This window comes from Chrysemys picta, chromosome 16 (assembly GCF_011386835.1).
Source record: "Chrysemys picta bellii isolate R12L10 chromosome 16, ASM1138683v2, whole genome shotgun sequence".
Taxonomy (NCBI): domain Eukaryota; kingdom Metazoa; phylum Chordata; order Testudines; family Emydidae; genus Chrysemys; species Chrysemys picta.
The window spans coordinates 10,836,697-10,856,428 of record NC_088806.1 but is presented as its reverse complement, the minus strand read 5'-3'; the positions used below and the strand labels follow the sequence as shown (position 1 = coordinate 10,856,428).

Sequence of the window (19,732 nt, the reverse complement as noted above, 5' to 3'; positions counted from 1 at the left end):
GAATATCAACTCCTCCTCCTCCTTTTCAAAATGTTTCTCAGGGTTGTCAGCAAACCCAGCCCTCACAGCAGACAGGGCCTTGCTCTTCACACGGCTGCCTTAAGCGGATCTATTTCTAAACATTTCCCACCTTGGGGCCTGACTGGCTCAGCTATCAGGTGAGTAAACAGGGAGTGGCCTGCCCGGTGGATCGCCCACAATGAAATCTGCCTCTACGGTATCAAACACAGAGAGTGTCTGATAACGGCAACCCCCTTACTTCTGGATGTTTCTGGCCAGTGATTGCCTTGCCCTTTGCATGAGGGCAGAGACACCTCTCAGAGCTAGAAGTGAGCTGACAGGCTGCAGCAGAGAGGTTATCAGATTGGGTCCTCACACCTTTGTGAATATCACAATTGAATCAATCATAACTAATGTAAGAAAGGTGCAAGAGACAATGCTGGGTTTGCAAGTTACGTTTTCCAAGGAGCGCCCCATTAGTAAAACGGAGGGTTTACGTCACCTGTGGCTAGCCACAATGTGTGGTTTTGCTATGGAGGTAACTAACACGCCTTAACCTATCCTACGGCAAAAACATAGGGGAGCCAAGACACTTTAGTTTCACCAAAACGTCAAATTGGTGAGTGCAACAGTCTGCCCCGCCACGTGACCAACGCAAAGGAGGAACAAAATAATTCAGTTTTAAAAATCCGTGTTGATTTGTGTACTGAAAAGTTTACTGGTTTGTACACAGTATGAAGAACATGGCCGAGCTGGGTCATAGGAAAACTATGTATCATACATCAAAGGCTACAACCGTCAAGTATGTAATTAGAAATGTAAACAAGTCCATAGAAAAATCAGCATCTAGCTATGCAGCAAATGAGGTAATGGAAGAGTACAGCGTGTGTTTCAGTGTTTGCAAGATGGGGGGGGGGAATTACTTACAGAAATAAGGCTTTTAAAATAAATTTTCGATGGGGGCAAGGGGGGAGTCCAAAACAGTACGGAATATCATAGAGCCATTTTAGATATAGGGATTCTTTGGGAAAGATAACAGCAAAAATATGAGCATAGGCCCAGATCCACAAAGGAAACCAATAGAAATTAGAATCCTAAATACTTTTGTGGATCTCGTCCTAGTGCACCCTAAAGGCTCAGGAACAAAATGGCAAATAAAAAGAACTAGGGCTGTCAAGCGATTAAAAAAATTAATCATGATTAATTGCATGATCAATTGCGCTGTTAAACAATAATAGAATACCATCTATTTAAATATTTTTGGAGGTTTTCTACTTTTTCAAATATATTGATTTCAGTTACAACACAGAATACAGAGTGTACAGTGCTCACTTTTTTTATTAGAAATATTTGCACTGTAAAAAACAAAAGAAATGGTATTTTTGAATTCACCTAATACAAGTACTGTAGTGCAATCTCTTTATCATGAAAGTTGAACTTACAAATGTAGAATTATGTAAAAAACAAACAAACCTGCATTCAAAAATAAAACAATGTAAAACTTTAGAGCCTAGAAGTCCAATCAGTCCTACTTCTTGTTCAGCCAATCACTCAGACAAACAATTTTTAAGTTGCACTTTCATGATAAAGAGATTGCACCACAGGACTTGTATGAGGTGAATTCAAAAATACCATTTCTTTTGTTTATCTTTTTTACAGTGCAAATATTTCTAATAAAAATATCAAGTGAGCACTGTCTACGTTGTATTGAGTTATATTGGAAATTGATATATTTTGAAATGTAGAAACGCATCCAAAATATTTATAATACATTTAAATTGGTCTTCTATTATTGTTTAACAGTGCGATTAAAACTGCAATGAATCACAAATATTTTTTTGTAATCTAGTTCATTTGTTTTGCATTAATCACTTGCGTTAACTGCGAGTAATTGGCAGACCTAGTTTTGACATCAGCCTTGAAAATCGGTCAGCCTTGAAATCACATGTACCAAAAGAATAAACATATATGAACAAAAACTTTGAATGAAATATTGCAAATTACAAAATCACAATAAAAACATAGGTTTCAGAGTAGCATCCGTGTTAGTCTGTATCCGCAAGTACTCCCGTTCTTTTTAATAAAAACATAAGAAACATTATACTAGAAACACTGAGCTGTGGTTGCTAAAAGTAGCAAGTATTAATATGTTCAGTGATTATTGGCTATTAACATATCAGTTCAATACCATTGTGCAGATGGATGTCACTATGTTAACACAGGTAAATGAGGAAATGCTAAGAGTAATAAAAAAACATTTTTAAAAAGCAAATAAAAGGAGCGCCACTCCAGTCACACTGGAGTCCCAATGCAGGGACTCAGAAGAGCAGATAAGCCAAATCTGGGAACTGCGAGGAGGCTTTCTGCAGATGTATAGACTCAGGGTTGGAAGGGACCTCAGGAGGTCATCTAGTCCAACCCCTGCTCAAAGCAGGACCAATCCCCAACTAAATCATCTCAGCCAGGGCTTTGTCAAGCCTGACCTTAAAAACCTCTAAGGAAGGAGATTCCACCACCTCCCTAGGGAACCCATTCCAGAGCTTCACCACCTTCCTTGTGAAATAGTGTTTCCTAATATCCAACCTAGACCTCACCCTCTGCGACTTGAGACCATTGCTCCTTGTTCTGTCATCTGCCACCACTGAGACCAGCCGAGCTCCAGTATAAATGGAGAAATGACTCTTTTAAACACTAACAACATGCATGGGGTGTGTATATGCAGAACATTTCCGGAACCGAGTTTCCTTTTGCAGCTCGGTAAGTCACCCTTGACAGGAGAGCTGACTTCCTTACCCTGTACCCCTTTCAGGAGTCTGATTTCACCTCTGCTTGCCTGCAAAATCTAACATAAAAATACAAAGAACGGGAGCACTGGTGGCACCTTGGAGACTAACAAATTTATTTGAGCATAAACTTTTGTGAATTGAATTAATTTGCAAACTAGATACTATTAATTTGAGCTTGAATAGAGACTAGGAGTGGCTGGGTCATTACACAAATTCAATCTATTTCCCCATGTTAAGTATCCTCGCACCTTCTTGTCAACTGTCTGGAATGGGCCATCTTGATTATCACTACAAACGTCTTTTTCCTTCCTGCTGCTAATTGCTCATCTTAATTAATTAGCCTCTTAGAGTCGGTGGTTCCATTCTATGCGTCCGATGAAGTGGGTTTTAGCCCACGAAAGCTTATGCTCAAACAAATTGGTTTGTCTCTAAGGTGCCCAAGTACTCCTGTTCGTTTTGCGGCTACAGACTAACACGGCTGCTACTCTGAAAAATACAAAGGTGTCCCAGTGCACCAGGACTGGAACAATGGCTGAATTTCTCACTGTACCAGATAGTTATAAATCCACTGGAAAATAAGCCTTGTGCAGACATGGCAGCAGACAGATAGAGAGCAGTAGGAACATGCCACTGTCCGCAATTTCAGTTGGGACTGACTTTGCTGGTGCTTTTTCTTGAGCCGATTGCCAATCTCGAGATGAGGGGATGTACCCCCTGGAAGAAGGGCTCACCCCTTTTGTGGGAACTTCCAGCCCCCTTTCCTGGCGGTTCCTTCTTCCACTGCAAGTGCAGCTCCCTGTTCTTAACCCCCCGACCCCTGATCCTGCCCCATGGCCCCTTTCCTGCCCCTGCCTCCAGCTGTTTGGCCCTCCTAGAGGGGCAGTTTGGCCCTTGCACAGATTCCCTTTAGATTTCCCCCCTCTAAGCTCAGCAGGGAGCAGAGGGTCCCCCCTCCAGGGAAGGCTGCAGCCAAAGCTCCTGGGCGTCCTTCCGTTTGCAGGGGCAGGGCTGGGTCCCCCCTTGTCCCAGCCAGCGCAGCCGCCCGGCCCGGGTTTGCAGGAGGCGCAGGAAGGGGCTGGATGCAGCAGCCGGGGGCGGAGGCAGGAAAATCCTGCAGCAGCTCCGGGCGGGGCAATACGAGACGCTGCCCCCCCCCCCCCGGGGGTCCGTGCTGGGGGGGAGCCCGGCATTAACCCCTCCCTGCCCGGCCGGGGGGGGCTTTCCCCAGCTGGGACCAGCCCCGGGCCGGAGCCCGCAGGTAATTAACAAAGGGCTGGTGTGTGGGGGTGGGGGGAGCAGATCCCCCCGCCCCTGGGAACCGGCCCCCTGCTTTATTCCCCCCCTGGGGCAGGCTCCGAGCTGCGTTCACAGTAGTGACCCTCTGCCCCCCCCTCCAGCCAGGGGCTGCCCCAGAGGCGGGGCGGGGGATCAGATTGGGCCAGAGGCCGGGCTCCAGTGAGGTTCCCCTGGGTGTGTCTGGGGGTGGGGGACCGGGAGGGGAGGGATGAGCGGGGGGGGGGCCGGCTCTGGGCAGGCAGGAGATGGGGGCGGGGATAGGGGGGGGGGGTTCTCTCTGGTTTTGTCACTTCAGTCCCAGAGACTGAATCATTTCCCCTGAATTCTTCCCCCTTTTTTCTAGCTATCAAATATGGGGATCAAATCCATGTAGATTCCCCCCCTACACACACACACACACACTCTCTCTCTCTCTCTCTCTCTCTCTCTCTTCTCTCCAGTGATTGTCCATGTCTCTATTCTCCTGAGGCTTTGCCCTGTTTTCTAATTCTCACATGCTAGATTAAAATCTCCTCGGCCTGGGGAAATTTTCCCACCCGTTTTATCTGCAGCCAATTGCCCTTGTTCAGGTGGGAAATTGTCGCCCTGAGTCATTCCCCCAAACTGAAAGAGGGGTTAGTGGGTGCAGCTGAGGGGAGCCTGGAGATGCGGCTGGCTCTGGGGTGGGACGGGGCGGCCAGTCGGACTCTGCCAGTAACAGAGCCTGGGAGGGACACAGGAGGGGAAGGGAGAAGCGACTGTTCTCAGTGGAGTGACCAGGCCCAGCAGCTCCCCCCGCCTGTCTCCCCAGTGCAGCACCCCACAGCCACCAGCTGCCTGTCCCCTGCCCCTCCCATCCTGCTGCCCCCTCCCCACAGCCAGGGAGCCTTCCTGCTCCAGCCCCCCTCCCTGGCCTTCTTAAAACACCTTCACAAAGGGCTCCCTGCTGCCCAGGGGGATAGTGGGGAACTGTTACTGTCTGTGTATTACACAAACTAAAAACTATTTTCCCGTGAAAAAAATAACGAGGAGGCCTTGTGGCACCTTAGAGACTAACACATTTATTTGGGCATAAGCTTTTGTGGGTTAGAACCCACTTCATCAGATGCATCTGATGCATCAGATGAAGTGGGTTCTAACCCACGAAAACTGATGAAGTGGGTTCTAGCCCTCAAAAACATATGCTCCAATAAATTTGTAAGTCTCTAAGGTGCCACAAGGACTCCTCGTTATTTTTGCTGATACAGACTAACTCGGCTACCACTCTGAAACCTATTTCCCTGTGCTAATTTCCCCCCCTACTGTTACTCACACCTTCTTGTCAACTGTTGGAAATGGGCCATCCTGATTATCACAACAAAAGTTTTTTTCTCTTCTGCTGATAATAGCCTACCTTAATTGATTAGTCTCGTTACAGTTGGTATGGCAACCTCCATTTTTTCATGTTCTCTGTGTATATATATCTTCCTACTGTATTTTCCACTGCATGCATCCGGTGAATTGGGCTGTAGCTCACGAAAGCTTATGCTCAAATAAATTTGTAAGTCTCCAAGGTGCCACAAGTACTCCTGTTCTTTTTACGGATACAGACTAACACAGCTACCACTCTGAAACCTGTACAATCCAATCCAATCCTTTCAAATTTTCCCCTCTAATTATTGACCATCCCTCAGATCTTGGGGTTTTGATCTTATATTATCAAATATTTAGGTTTTGACCCATTTTTCTCCCCAGTTCTCAAGAACTGATCTAAAGTGCCCCGAGAGGCCAGGTGGGTAAGGTGATAGTGTTTACTGGACCGATGTCCGTTGTTGAAAGAGACAAGCTTTCGAGCTCCAAAGAGCTTTTCTTCTGGTCTGGGGAAGATCCTCAGACTAGAACAGATTGTCAAGCATAAGAAATTAACCCACGTTGCCAGAAACTGTTCAAACGGAAGTGGGCAGCCTTATCTTACCTACACACCTCATTCACAGTCATCGGTGATCCAGTCCAAACCCCGTGGTGCTAGTCCTGCTTATCTTTTACCAAGTCAAATCTACATCGAGCGACAGTGTACTGAGATGCACCGGAAGCTAGATCAGATGATCTGGTGGTCCTTTCTGGCCTCAGTCTCTCTGACCATGACTCTTTGATTATGAGCAGAAATATCCCCAAAACCTATGAGGGAATGGTCTCCATGAGGGGTTGCTGAGAGATGCAGCCACCTCTGGGGTGGGTCAGTGACCATTATTTGCCTGGAAATGTCTTAAATATTTTGGCTCCTCCGTGCCCAGCATCCTCTTGTTCAAGAAGCATCTCCCAGAGCTCCCCGCTGCCGGTGTGGATGGCCGGCAGGTGCTGGTGGCAACTTTCTATCTATTTATCCAATCGCGATAGGAAATCACCACAGGTTTTGTTTCTCTCCCCTCAATCTAACATGGAGGAACTTCATCATCTGAAGGGAAAACTGTTGCCCTGAGTTCTTATCCCCAAGCCCACTGATGGGGGGGGGGTGGGCAATTTCCCAGAGGCCCAGGCGATTTAAAAGGGCCTGGGGGCAATGCAGCGGGGCTAAGGGAGGCTTTCTGCCCACACTCACTCCGCACCGCTCCCGGAAGCAGCCAGCACCTTCCTGCGGCCCCTGGGAAGGGGGTCTCCGCACGCTGTCCCTGCCCCAAGCACCGACTCCACAGCTCCCATTGGCTGGGAACTGCAGCCAATGGGAGCTGCGGGGGCGGTGCCTGCCGGCAGCAGTGTGTGGACACCCCCTGGGTCCCCCCGCCTAGAAGCCGCTGCCAGAGGGGTGTGCCGGTCGCTTTTGGGAGCGAGGTAAGCGCCGACCCTCTCCTGCACCCCAACCCCCTGCCCCAGCCCAGACCACTCACCCACTCCTGCTGGGGGGTCGCAGCCCGGGGGGGGCACCGTGGGTGCTTGGGGGGAGTTGGTGGGGCTGGGGCAGGGTCCCTACTCGGCTCCTGGGAAGCTGCGACCTCCAGCGCCTAACTCCACGTGCTGCCGCTGCTCCACCCCCAGCCCCGGTTCTGCAGCTCTCCAAACTGGAGAACTGGTCTGAAGTCAATAGGATGAAATTCAATAAGGACAAATGCAAAGTACTTCACTGAGGAAGGAACAATCAGTTGCACACATACAAAATGGGAAATGTCTGCCTAGGAAGGAGTACTGTGGAAAGGGATCTGGGGGTCACAGTGGATCACAAGATAAATATGATTGAACAGTGTAATGCTGCTGCAAAAAAAGCAGACATCATTCTGGGATGTATTAACACGGGTATTGTAAGCAAGACACAAGAAGTAATTCTTCTGCTCTACTCCATACTGATTAGGCCTCAACTGGAGTATTGTGTCCAGTTCTGGGCACCACATTTCAGGAAAGATGTGAACAAATTGGAGAAAGTCCAAAGAAGAGCGACAAAAATGATTAAAGGTCTAGAAAACATGACCTATGAGGGAAGATTGAAAAAATTGCATGTGTTTAGTCTGGAGAAGAGAAGACTAAGAGGGGACATGATCACAGTTTTCAAGGTTGTTACAAGGAGGTGGGAGAAAAATTGTTCTTAACCTCTGAGAATAGGACCAGAAGCAATGGGCTTAAATTGCAGCAAGGGCGGTTTAGGTTGGACATTCGAAAAAACTTCCTAACTGTCAGGGTGGTTAAGCACTGGAATAAATTGCCCAGGGAGGTTGTGGAGTCTCCATCATTGGAGATTTTTAGGAGCAGGCTGGACAAACACCTGTCAGGGATGGTCTAGATAATACTTAGTCCTGCCTTGAGTGCAGAGGACTGGACTAGATGTCCTCTTGAGGTCCCTTCCAATTCTATGATTCTATGATTGGCTGGGAACCGCGGCCAATGGGAGCTGCCGAGGCGGTGCTTGCGGGCGGAGACAGCATGTGGAGCTAGGAGCTGAGGGAGGGGCGTTCCTGTCGCCTTTCTGGGGAGCCCTCCCCAGCTAAGCACCGCCCCAGTCCCCAGCCCTGAGCCCCTCACCCACAGATATCTAGTTACTCTTACCCCCCTCTTATTACCGGTCTTGTGTTTGGGACTTTTCTGTTGTTTCAGTGGCAGAGCCTGGAATGTCTTTCTGCAGGGAAAGCGTTGGGAGGGGGGTGGGCAAAGAGCCGGGATGTGAAGCTAACTAAAGCCCCTTCTAACATCTCCCCAGATGCTCCTCTCGCCTTGACAGGCTGCAGAATAACACCCACATTTTGTTCCCGACCATCCGATTCTCCTGTGGGACGGGGAAGGGCAAGGGTTGCATTGGCACCGGTTCAGGTAGGGACTGTTGGGGAGTTGCTGGTGGGAAGGGAACAGTTAATACATAGGAGGTGGGAGGAGGCAGAAAAATATGCCGTGGTGCAGAAAGAGGGAGTGACAAACCTGCTGGTACTTGTCACCTGGTTCCTAGAATCTAGGAGACTCTTAGGGTTTGGGATTGGAAATTCCTTCATTTTTGGAACACGAAACAAACCCCCCTGGAAAGTGTTGGGAAAACCTTCCTGACCCCTAGCGCTGGAACCGGAATGGATCAACCAGCGGCTGCTGTGAGATAAGAAGGGGGCACCCACCAGTAGGGCTTAGGGGAGATGCTCCATCCCGTCGCATCCAGCTGCTGGGAATGAGGAGGGAGTTGGGCTTATTACCTGGGGGCCTGGAGCCTCCTGGAGGCTCCATCTCCTGTATCAGCCTCTGGCTAGTAAGTGAGTGATGAGTGTGAGGGCCTCTACCCCCCTCTCTCTGCTGGGAGGGGTGAAGGTCTCTCTCCCCTCACCCTGATGCCTCCTGGATGCTCTGAGCGGGGTGGGGGTGGGACTCTGACTGGGATCCTCCCAGAGCTTCCATGTGATTGGCTTCTCTCCCCCACGAATAGTGGGACTGTGAGTGGGGCAGCAGGTACTGAGTGTGGGACTCTTGCTCTTTCAGGGGCCGGTGACCTTCGAGGAGGTGGCTGTGTATTTCACCAGGGAAGAGTGGGCTCTGTTGGACCCCGCTCAGATAGCCCTCTACAGAGCCGTCATGCAGGAGAACTATGACACTGTGACCTCGCTGGGTAAGGATTCCTGTCCCCTCCATTCTTGGAAGGGGAAGTGACGAAATAAGGTTCATGTCACCCCCACAATGCCACCTCTCCTCTGCCCAGTTTCAGCATCACCCCGACATGCCAGTGACAAGCACACTAACACTCAGCCCTCCCCCGTTACAGAATGCTCCAGGAACAGGGCCCAGGAGCAGAACAGGGCAACGTCTAACAACTTCTCTTTGCTAAGGCAGAACTGGGGTTTAGGTCTGGCCTCGTGACTGGAATTTGCCTATACCTGTTCTGAGCTTCCTCCACACAAAACAGCTCAGATGTGCAAAATCTTACCACCCATTTCCCCTCTCCCTGAGGATTCCTTCGGGGTCATTGTCTTCATTTACCCCTCATGAAGCCCTGGAGACCATTAACACGTACGCCACCGGAATGCTGACAGTCCCCATGACAAGAACTCCCCCTTATGCACCTTTACTGGCACCACCTAGAAAACTCAGCCCTGAAATGGGGCAGACTTGGGCCCGCAGAGGTCACCTGCACCTCTCTGCATACCACAGTCACAGCTCTGCCAGGCTGCTCCAACTGCTCCCTCCACCATCCGATTACAGCTACAGCTGGCCCAGGGCACACAGCTGGAGGGCATGCGGATAAATGCTGGTGTTCCCGTCTGTGAACGCAACACAAACAATGGGATGTTCTTAGTCCTTCCTCATATCTATTATAGATTTTTTAAGGCAAGAGGGGGATATTAGATCATCTCCTCTGATCTCCTGTATCACACAAACCATAGAATTTCATCCAGTCACTGCTGTACTGAGCTGAATACCTTGTGTTGGACTAAATCATCTTCTGGAAAGGCATCCAGTCTGGACTTGAAGACTTCAAGTGATGGAGAAACTTCCACTTCCCTTGGTAGCTCTTAACCTCTGCACCACCCTGACAGACACATTTGCAGCGGCTATTGCCGTCTCCAGGGTTCGTGGGCGGGGGCAGAGTTAAGGTTACAATGCAGGGGTGGAGTGTACTTTACCTCTTTATTTTCTGTTTTTTCAGAGGTTTAACTTTAGCCACCGTCAATATGCTGGAAGGGCATGAGGCTGCACTGGGCAATTGTAGATAATTAATGTAGTTTATGGACATTTGATTTCCTTGATTTTCTTTTAAATGGACCTTTTTTTGCTGCTATAACTGCGTCTATACTAGAGATTTTGCTGGCATAGCTCTTTCAGTTAGGGGTGTGGGTTTTTTTCACATCCCTAACCCACAGAGCTAAGTCTAAGTGTAGACCAGGCAAAAGTCTGCATTTGGATTTAAGTACTCTAAAATAGTGCTCTTCATCCAGGCATGTTGATATCAGAGGGCAAAACTTCCAAAAGGAACTCCTTCAAAATGCAATAAAAATACGCAACATACATTGTCCGAAAGCTGTATCTCAGGAGCCCCTTGATCAATTAAACCCAAATTTCAACCAGTAGCCCAGCTCGGCATGCCAATAAAGAGTAGCAAATTTCAAGATAATATGAGTAAGTGTGAGTAAGTCACCGCAGTTAGAATGATCATGCCAAACCAAGCTAATATCCTTCTTTGAGAAGGTTACGGCCGCAATGTTCCCTCTTGTTTTTCCCATCCATGTGCGGAATTAATTTTGTTATGGGCACCAGTATGGAGGTGATGTGTGGCAGGGGTGGGGCCGAGGGGTTCGTCGTGTGGGAGGGGGCTCAGGGATGGGGCAGAGGGTTTGGCTATGGGGGGGTGAGGGCTCCGGCTGGGGGTGCGGGCTCTGGGGTGGGGCCGGGGATGAGGGGTTTGGGTTGCAGGCTCCCCCCAACCCTCTTTCCCCGCACCAGCACCCGGTGTGCCTCTCCCCACTGCAGTAGCTCTGGGGCTGGAGAGACCATAAAGATAAAACAATACAGAAATGAGGATTTCACAACCACAACTATTGAGAAGTGAGTTCTCGCCAGACACGATGCTAGCGAACTAAGTTTTCTTTAACCATCTTACGATCTGTTTCTATATATGGTGATAGTGGGGGCCATTAGGACGGGGGTCTCCTTCTTAACAGCCTGATATTCCATTGTTTTAATGTCATTTAGATGGAATGTGAGGGTGTGACTTCCTGCTTCTCAGCCAATGGCAGCTGCTCGGCTGCTCTTTTAATCTGGCTGCAGACGAAGGCCTGATCCCTACAGGGCTGGGGCCAGGGGAGAGGTGCCTGAGCGCCTGCACAGCTCTTGATAGCCTGTTGCATGGCCGCGCAGCGTGGAGGGAACTTAGATTACTGGCCTAGTGGATGGGGGGAAGCAGTGGAGTTGTCATAGCTTGATTTTAGGGATAGTGATACAGCCTCACATGACATTAACATAAGGAAATGGGGTAGATGAAACTACTATATGATGAGTGCACAACTGTTTGGAAGACAGTAATCAGAGAGTAATTATCAATCATTCGCTCTCATATTGGGAGGCTGTCTCTTAATTGGTCCCAGAGGGGTCAGTCCTGGGTCCAGTACTATTCAATATTTTAATTAATTACATGGACAATGGAGTGGAGAGGATGCCTAAGGGTACGTCTTCACTACCCGCCATATTGGCGGGTAGCAATTGATTTATCTGGGATTTATATATCGCGTCTCATTAAGACGCGATATATCGATCCCCGAACGCGCTCACCGGAACTCCACCAGAGCGAGCGGCGGTAGCATAGTCGACGGGGGAGCCGCAGCCATCGATCCCGCGCCATCTGGACCCCAGGTAATTCGATCCAAGATACTTCAACTTGGATCTTGGATCAATCCCCCCCAGTGTAGACCAGCCCTATGAAATATGTGGATGACACCAAGCTGGGAAGGATTGCCGGCACTTGGGAGAACACTATTAGGATTTAAAATCACTTTGACAAATTGCTCTGAAACCAACAAGATGAAATTCGATAAAGGTAAGTGCAAAGTACTCCACTTCGGAAGGAAAAAAATCAAATGCACCACTACCAAATGGAGAACGTCGGTCTAGGTGGCAGTACGGCTGAAAAAGATCGGAGGCTATAGCGGATCACAAAGTGAATACGAGTCAACACTGTGACGCAGGTGCAAATGAAGCTCAGATCATTGTTTGGTGTATTACCAGGAGTGTCAGATGTAAGACACGGGTGGTAATTGTCCTGCTCTATTTGGTACTGATGCAGTCTCAGCTGGAGTACTGTGTCTAATTCTGAGCATTACACTTTAGATGTGGAAAAATTAGAGTGAGTCCTGAAGAAAGCAACAAAAAAACAAGAAATTTAGAAAACTTCACCGAAGAGGAAAGTTTTTAAAAAAACTGGACTGTTTTAGTCTTGAGAAAAGAAGGCTGAGAGGGGGGCCTGATAAAAATGTTATGGTCTGCTATAAAAAAGATGGTGCTGAATAATTCTGCCTGTCCACCAGGGTAGAATAAGAAATGATTAACTTAATCTGCAGCAAGGGAGATTTAGGTTAGATATTCGGAAAAGCTTTCTAACAATAAGGGGAGTTAATTACTGAAATAGGTTACCGAGGGAGATTGCGGAAATCTCGATCGTTGTAGGTTTTTAAGAACAGGTTGGACAAACGCCTGTCAGGGATGGTCTAAGGTTACTTTGTCCTGCCACAGGACATCTTTCCAAGGTGCCTTCCAGAGCTACCTTTCTACGATTCTATAACCTCCACACACTGGGCAATTTTCATATTCCCTACCGTTACACCTGACTCTCTATAGTCCACAATTCCTCAAAATGGGCTTTATTCACATCTAATACACCTGAGATCCTGCATTCAGTGATATCCCTTCTCCCTCCTCTTCCTTATTGCACTGAACACCTCTAGCCCATTCTCACCGGTCCCAGGTTCCTTAGGACTTTTCCCACTACACTGCTCTACAGCCAAAATGCTTCTGAAATAAATGTAGTCAAACTTTACTAATTCTGGGTCACTGAGAACGAAAATGATGCTTAAAATTGTTGATTGTCTCTAGTTCTCAAGATATGCTATTCGGTCAGTATATACGACCCTTGACTTGGGAATGGCGGAGGATAAGTGAGTTATAAAGGGAAGGGATCTCAATTTAAACCAGAAATGACTAAAATACATCTTTGACTGGATCTATGAATAAATCTATGACTGGGTTTGGACAGTACTTGTTTTTAGGCAAAACAATGAATGATGCAATCGGAAGCTGGTATTGCGTCATACATGATATGAATTGCATCATGTTATTCCTAGAAGTCATGGATGATGCAATCATAATGAAGCTTACATCACTCTGCTGAACAAATTGCCCTATATCAGCTCTAGAAATCATACAGTGTCGTGCTCTCTTATTTGTCAGTGTTTGATTTTGCAAAGGGACACATTTCTGTTTAGCCAAAGTGAGCAGAGATGCCTCGTACTTGTGTGAACAGTGCAGACAACTTCTGCTATGTTTGTGGTGAAGTGACTTTTGCATCACAAAAGCGCAGTGTAACCACTATGGTTAAGAAAGCCTATCACCTTTATTTTGGCTGCAAAATTGGAGATCCGGACAAGAGGTGGGCCCCACACATATGCTGCAACACTTGTGCAACAAATCTTGGCCAGTGGTTGAACAGGAAAAGGAAATCTATGCCTTTTGCAGTGCCAATGATTTGGAAAGAGCCAACAGATCATATCAGCAATTGTTACTTCTGCATGGTGCCTCCAGTTGGGAAAGGTGTGTCAAAGAAGAAAAAGTGGACTGTGCATTATCCAAACATTCCATCAGCTATACGCCCAGTACCCCACGGAGAAGGACTGCCCGTTCCTGATGCCCCAGAATCATTCTCACTTGAGTCAGACGAGGAAGAGGAAAGAGGATGAAACTTCTGGTCCTGAACCATCAATGTCACAGGACCCACATTTTCTCCCATCCTCCTCCTCTGAACCACACCTCATAACACAAGGTGAACTGAATGACCTTGTCAGGGATTTGGAACTACCCAAGAGTAAGGCAGAGCTGTTGGGCTCCAGACTACAGCAGTGGAATCTCCTGGCAGGTGATGTTAGGGTTTCCATGTTCCATGACCGTCAAAAGGATCTTGTCCCATTCTTCTTCATGGAAGGTGATCTTGTAGCCTGCAACAACATCGATGGTGTGATGGCAGCCCTCAACATCGTTCGCGATCCAGATGAGTGGAGACTGTTCATTGATTCATCGAAGACGAGTCTTAAAGCTGTTTTACTGCATAATGGCAATGTTTTGCCATCAATTCCAGTTGGTCATGCAGTCCATATGAAGGAAACCTATGAAAACATGAAACAACTTTTGAGGTGCATAAACTATGACCAACATCAGTGGCAGCTTTGTGGCGATTTGAAGGTTGTTGCTCTCTTGCTTGGTCTGCAGACTGGATACACAAAGTACTGCTGTTTTCTCTGCGAATGGGATAGTCGTGCAAGAGATTCCCACTACATCAAGAAAGATTGGCCACTCCAACAGTCATTGGAGCCTGGGAGGAAAAGTGTTCAGCATCCACCACTTGTTGAATCAAGGAAGATTTTGTTACCACCCTTACACATCAAGCTGGGTCTGATGAAGAACTTTGTCAAGGCCATTGACAAAACACAAGCAGCTTTCAAGTACCTCCGTGGAAAATTTCCAAGGTTAAGTGAAGCTAAGATAAAGGAAGGTGTCTTTGTTGGTCCTCAGATTCGTGAACTTCTTCGAGACGATGCATTTGACCATGCACTGCGTGGCAAGGAAAAGACGGCATGGAAAGCCTTCCAGTTAGTGGCAATACATTTTCTCAGAAACAACAAGGCAGACAACTACAGGTTCTTGGTGGAAAACCTCCTCGAGGCATACAAAAGCCTTGGTTGCAACATGTCACTAAAGATACATTTTTTGCACTATCATCTAGATTTTTTTCCACCGAACTGCGGAGCAGTGAGCGACGAGCACGGCGAGCGATTTCACCAGGACATTGCAACAATGGAGAAACGCTCTCAGGGCAAATGGAGCCCATCAATGCTTGCAGACTATTGCTGGACAGTGACAAGAGATGCTCCATTTAATGAATACAAGAGACAAGCCAAGAAGCGCCGAGTAGACACTGAATAGGACTAAACTATGAACATAATAGTTTTTTGCCTTTTGTTTCATAATCAATTTTATTTATATAACCCTTTTGCTGATTTTTAAAGTGTTACATAAACAGGACAGGTGAAATATTATCATGTAAAGCAACCATAAACACATGAAAAGACCTAGGTTTACAATTTATGATTAAAACTCTACTATCTACACAATATACATAGACATAAAATGTAAAAACTTAAATATCTTAGAAACAGTAGCCAATCAGTTGTTTTAATTGTCATATTTGAATTCAGCACATCAAAATACATAATAAATAGCACATTTTATCTCTGAAGCAGACGACTTCTCAAAAAGTGTAGACCAGTGCTATCATTGGGTCTCATTCTGTCAGTAAGAAGCAGTTTCAGGGGGACTTCCCCTCTGGCCGGAGTCTTCACTTTCTGGGCCATGGAGTTACCTACCCTATGTTTTAGGAGCCCCTTTGATGAGGAGTGTCTGGCTGTGTGTGTTGGGAAATTCACTCATAAGCAGAGGGACCTGCACCTTTGAGCATACGGGGAGCTGGCCCTGGGACTTTATTGCTTTAAAATGAGCTGGGGTTAAAATAATGGAAGATTTTTTTGGGACAAATGTCCCATGAATTCCCCTGATCTCCCGTCTCATGAGCAGGGTTTCCAGTCTCCCATTCTGATGCGGTTTCCGAGCTGGAGCGGGGGGAGGAGCCGTGGGTCCTGGATCTCCAGGAAAGAGAGATCCTGAGAGGTAAGGACTCATTAAACCATCTCAAAGACTGGCAGTGCCTGAAGGAAACAAGTGGCTTTGCCTACCAAGACCTTGTGAGCTCTGCATGTTCAGTATTGTCCCCAGCAGGTGTCAGGTCAGATATCACTCAGTGCTTCCTACCCATCCCAACCCCTGGCAGGAGCTCCTTCCCTTCCCTCTGAGTGTTTTCATGCAACGTAGAGGCAGACTCAATTCCCTCCTCTCTCCCCACATAGGGAAGAGTTTTGGGGAATTCGGTTCCTGATCATTTCCCCCCCCCATCTCTCCAACACTTTTGGTTTGCTTTCCGCATTTCCATTCCTGTTTCTGAGGTTTCTCTCTCTATCCCATCAGGTGACGGGATGGTGAGTGAGAACACGGAGTCGATGTCTCAGCAGGAAGAGGCTGAGGGAGTGGAAGCACATAGGGGATTATCGCAAAGATCTAAAAGGAATGCGTCCATGTGTCGTGAGCAGGGAAAAGCCTGTGAGAGTCAGCGCAGGCCAGGGACGCAGCAGGACAACCAGTCAGGGGAGAAAGCTGGTGAATCTATTAATTGTGAGGGAATGCACAAGGACCTCAAGGAATCCACAGCCCAGCAGAGAACCCTCATGGGAGATAGAAACAACACATTTACTGAGCGTGGGGAAAACTTCAGTAACCGCTCAGTCCTTATTACCCATGAGAGAATCCTCGTGAAAGAGAGACTCTATGAATGCAGTGAGTGCGGGAAAACCTTCACTCGGAGCTCACACCTTATTAGACATCAGAGAAACCATACGGGAGAGAAGCCCTATGAGTGCTGTGAGTGTGGGAAAAGCTTCAGTCAGAGTTCAGACCTTATCAGACACCAGCGAAGTCACGTGGGAGAGAGACCATACGAATGCTGTGACTGCGGGAAAAACTTTATTTACCGCTCAGATCTTATTAGACACCAGAGAATCCACACCGGACTCAGACCCTACGAATGTGGTGAGTGTGGGAAAAACTTCAGCGACCGCTCAGACCTTCTTACGCACCAGAGAATCCACACAGGAGAGAGACCCTATGAGTGCTGTGAGTGCGGGAAAAGCTTCACTCGGCGTTCACACCTTGTTAGGCATCAGAGAAGCCACACAGGGGAGAAACCCTATGAATGCTGTGAGTGCGGGAAAAGCTTTGCTGACAGCTCAGCCCTTATTAATCATCAGAGAATCCACACGGGAGAGAGACCCTATGAATGCAGTGAGTGCGGGAAAACCTTCATTGACAGCTCAGCCTTTAGTAAACATCAGAGGATCCACAAAAAAGAGAGACCCTATGAGTGCTGTGAGTGTGGGAAAAGCTTCAACGTGAGCTCAGCCCTGGTTAGACATCAGAGGATCCACACAGGAGAAAGACCCTATAGATGCTCCGAGTGTGGGAAAAGCTTCCATCAGAGGTCACACCTCATTTATCATCAGAGAATCTGCAAAGGAGATCAACAACATACAGATTTTGTCTAGGCATGAAAAAGGATTTTTTTTTCTGTAGGTCTTTTGCTACATAGTGACCTGTAAGGGTATTTGCACCATTTTCTTTGCTGTGTTCCCACAGGTTACTCACGTGAATTGCCAGCTTTTACCTTTGCAATTCACCCTTCTTTGGAGTCTCTCCCATGGTCCTTATTATCAACTCCTTTGTCCTATGAGTCTTGTGAGTATGTGTCCTTCCTACCAGATATTTCCATCCACCCCATGTTGGGGAGATAGCGGTTATGACAGGTTCCCCTGGGTGCAACCTAGGGAACTGGGGTACCGGTGAGCCCTCTGTCTTACCAACCTGGGCTCCCTCTCACACTATGATGCTGTGACAAGCTGCAAACCTCTCCAGGTCCTGCACTTACACAGCCATCCACAGGCCGGGACACACCCAACGGAGTTACATGAATGCACTTCTAGCCACTCATGAACCAACAATAGAGAAGCTTCAGCCAATTTCTCTAGCTCCCCAGACTAGGACCCCAGGTCTGTACCGTCTTGCCCTGGTCAGAAGGCTGGCCAGTGTGAGTTTATAACCCAGTCTGGCCCTCCCTCAATGTGGAGAGGACATAGATTCATAGGCTCTAGGACTGGAAGGGACCTCAAGAGATCATTGAGTCCAGTCCCCTCCCCTCATGGCAGGACCAAATACTGTCTAGACCATCCCTGATAGACATTTATCTAACCTGCTCTTAAATATCTCCAGATATGGAGATTCCACAACCTCCCTAGGCAATTTATTCCAGTGTTTAACCACCCTGACGGTTAGGAACTTTTTCCTAATGTCCAACCTAAACCTCCCTTGCTGCAGTTTAAGCCCATTGCTTCTTGTTCTATCCTTAGAGGCTAAGATGAACAAGTTTTCTCCCTCCTCCTTATGACACCCTTTTAGATACCTGAAAACTGCTATCATGTCCCCTCTCAGTTTTCTCTTTTCCAAACTAAACAAACCCAATTCTTTCAGCCTTCCTTCATAGGGCATGTTCTCAAGACCTTTAATCATTCTTGTTGCTCTTCTCTGGACGTTCTCCAATTTCTCCACAACTTTCTTGAAATGCGGTGCCCAGAACTGGACACAGTACTTCAGCTGAGGCCTAACCAGTGCAGAGTAGAGCGGAAGAATGACTTCTCGTGTCTTGTTCACAACACACCTGTTAATGCATCCCAGAATCATGTTTGCTTTTTTTGCAACAGCATCATACTGTTGACTCATATTTAGCTTGTGGTCCACTATAACCCCTAGATCCCTTTCTGCCGTACTCCTTCCTAGACAGTCTCTTCCCATTCTGTATGAGTGAAACTGATTGTTCCTTCCTAAGTGGAGCACTTTGCATTTGTCTTTATTAAACTTCATCCTGTTTACCTCAGACCATTTCTCCAATTTGTCCAGATCATTTTGAATTTTGACCCTATCCTCCAAAGCAGTTGCAATCCCTCCCAGTTTGGTATCATCTGCAAACTTAATAAGCGTACTTTCTATGCCAATATCTAAGTCATTGAAAATATTGAACATGCACCAGCCCTTGTCCCTGAGCAGATTTCTCAAGCACTTCAAGCAAAACACTCTGTTTTAGATTAAATATAAAACAGATTTATTGAAGACAGAAAGGTAGATTTTAAGTGATTATAAGTAATAAGCGCACTGATCCCAGTTGGTTACCTATGAAATAAAAAATAAAATCACAATCTGGGTTCTATAAACTAGAGAGGATTTGAATCAAGCCGTATCTCACCCTGATGATGTAGTTCCTTCATACACAGACAGGGATTCCTCTTTCCAGCCCGGGACCACCTCCCCAGGTCAGTCTTTGTCCTCCAGATGTGTTTCCAGGTGTTGAGTTGTGGGGGGAAAGTGAGGCCAAGTGATGATGTCAGTTCCCCTCTTTGATAGGTTCCTCTAGCTTGCTGGAAAGACCCTTTGCTATGAGGTGAGTCAAGCGGCCTCCATTGTCTCCATCCTCTCTCTGAGAGGTCTCCATTGTATGCAGTTCCTGGGGTCGTCCTTGTGCGGGTGTGTATACCCCAATCAGTGTCTGCCTGCCCCATTGTTGTACCTGAAAGGCTGGTTGTGGGTATTCCCCACTTCACAACCTATTTCAGTCACATACACGTAGCCAAACTTCATAACTCCACATACAATGACAGCACGTACAATCCAACAGGATATTAATGGTCAACAGATCAAGACTTTTAGAATTATATCCTTATAAGGCAGAGGTGGGCAAACTACGGCCCACGGGCCACATCTGGCCCGCAGGACTGTCCCCGCCCCCTCCCCTGCTGTCCCCCCTCCCCCACAGCCTCAGCTCATCG

The 19,732-nt window shown here is 47.4% G+C and overlaps 2 protein-coding genes across 8 annotated transcripts in view; one reads left to right on the top strand and one right to left on the bottom strand.

Moving 5' to 3' along the window:
* LOC101935438 (zinc finger protein 436-like) overlaps nucleotides 1-19,732 on the bottom strand; it is a 321,486-nt gene that overhangs the window by 34,289 nt on the left and 267,465 nt on the right. The gene's annotated exons all lie outside the window — the stretch shown is intronic.
* LOC135972153 (zinc finger protein OZF-like) lies at nucleotides 3,895-18,786 on the top strand. The gene is made up of 4 exons (XM_065570031.1): nucleotides 3,895-4,044; nucleotides 8,982-9,108; nucleotides 15,828-15,920; nucleotides 16,275-18,786. The coding sequence occupies exons 2-4, from the start codon at nucleotides 9,075-9,077 to the stop codon at nucleotides 17,402-17,404; spliced, it is 1,257 nt and encodes a 418-aa protein (XP_065426103.1). The 5' UTR covers nucleotides 3,895-4,044; nucleotides 8,982-9,074; the 3' UTR covers nucleotides 17,405-18,786.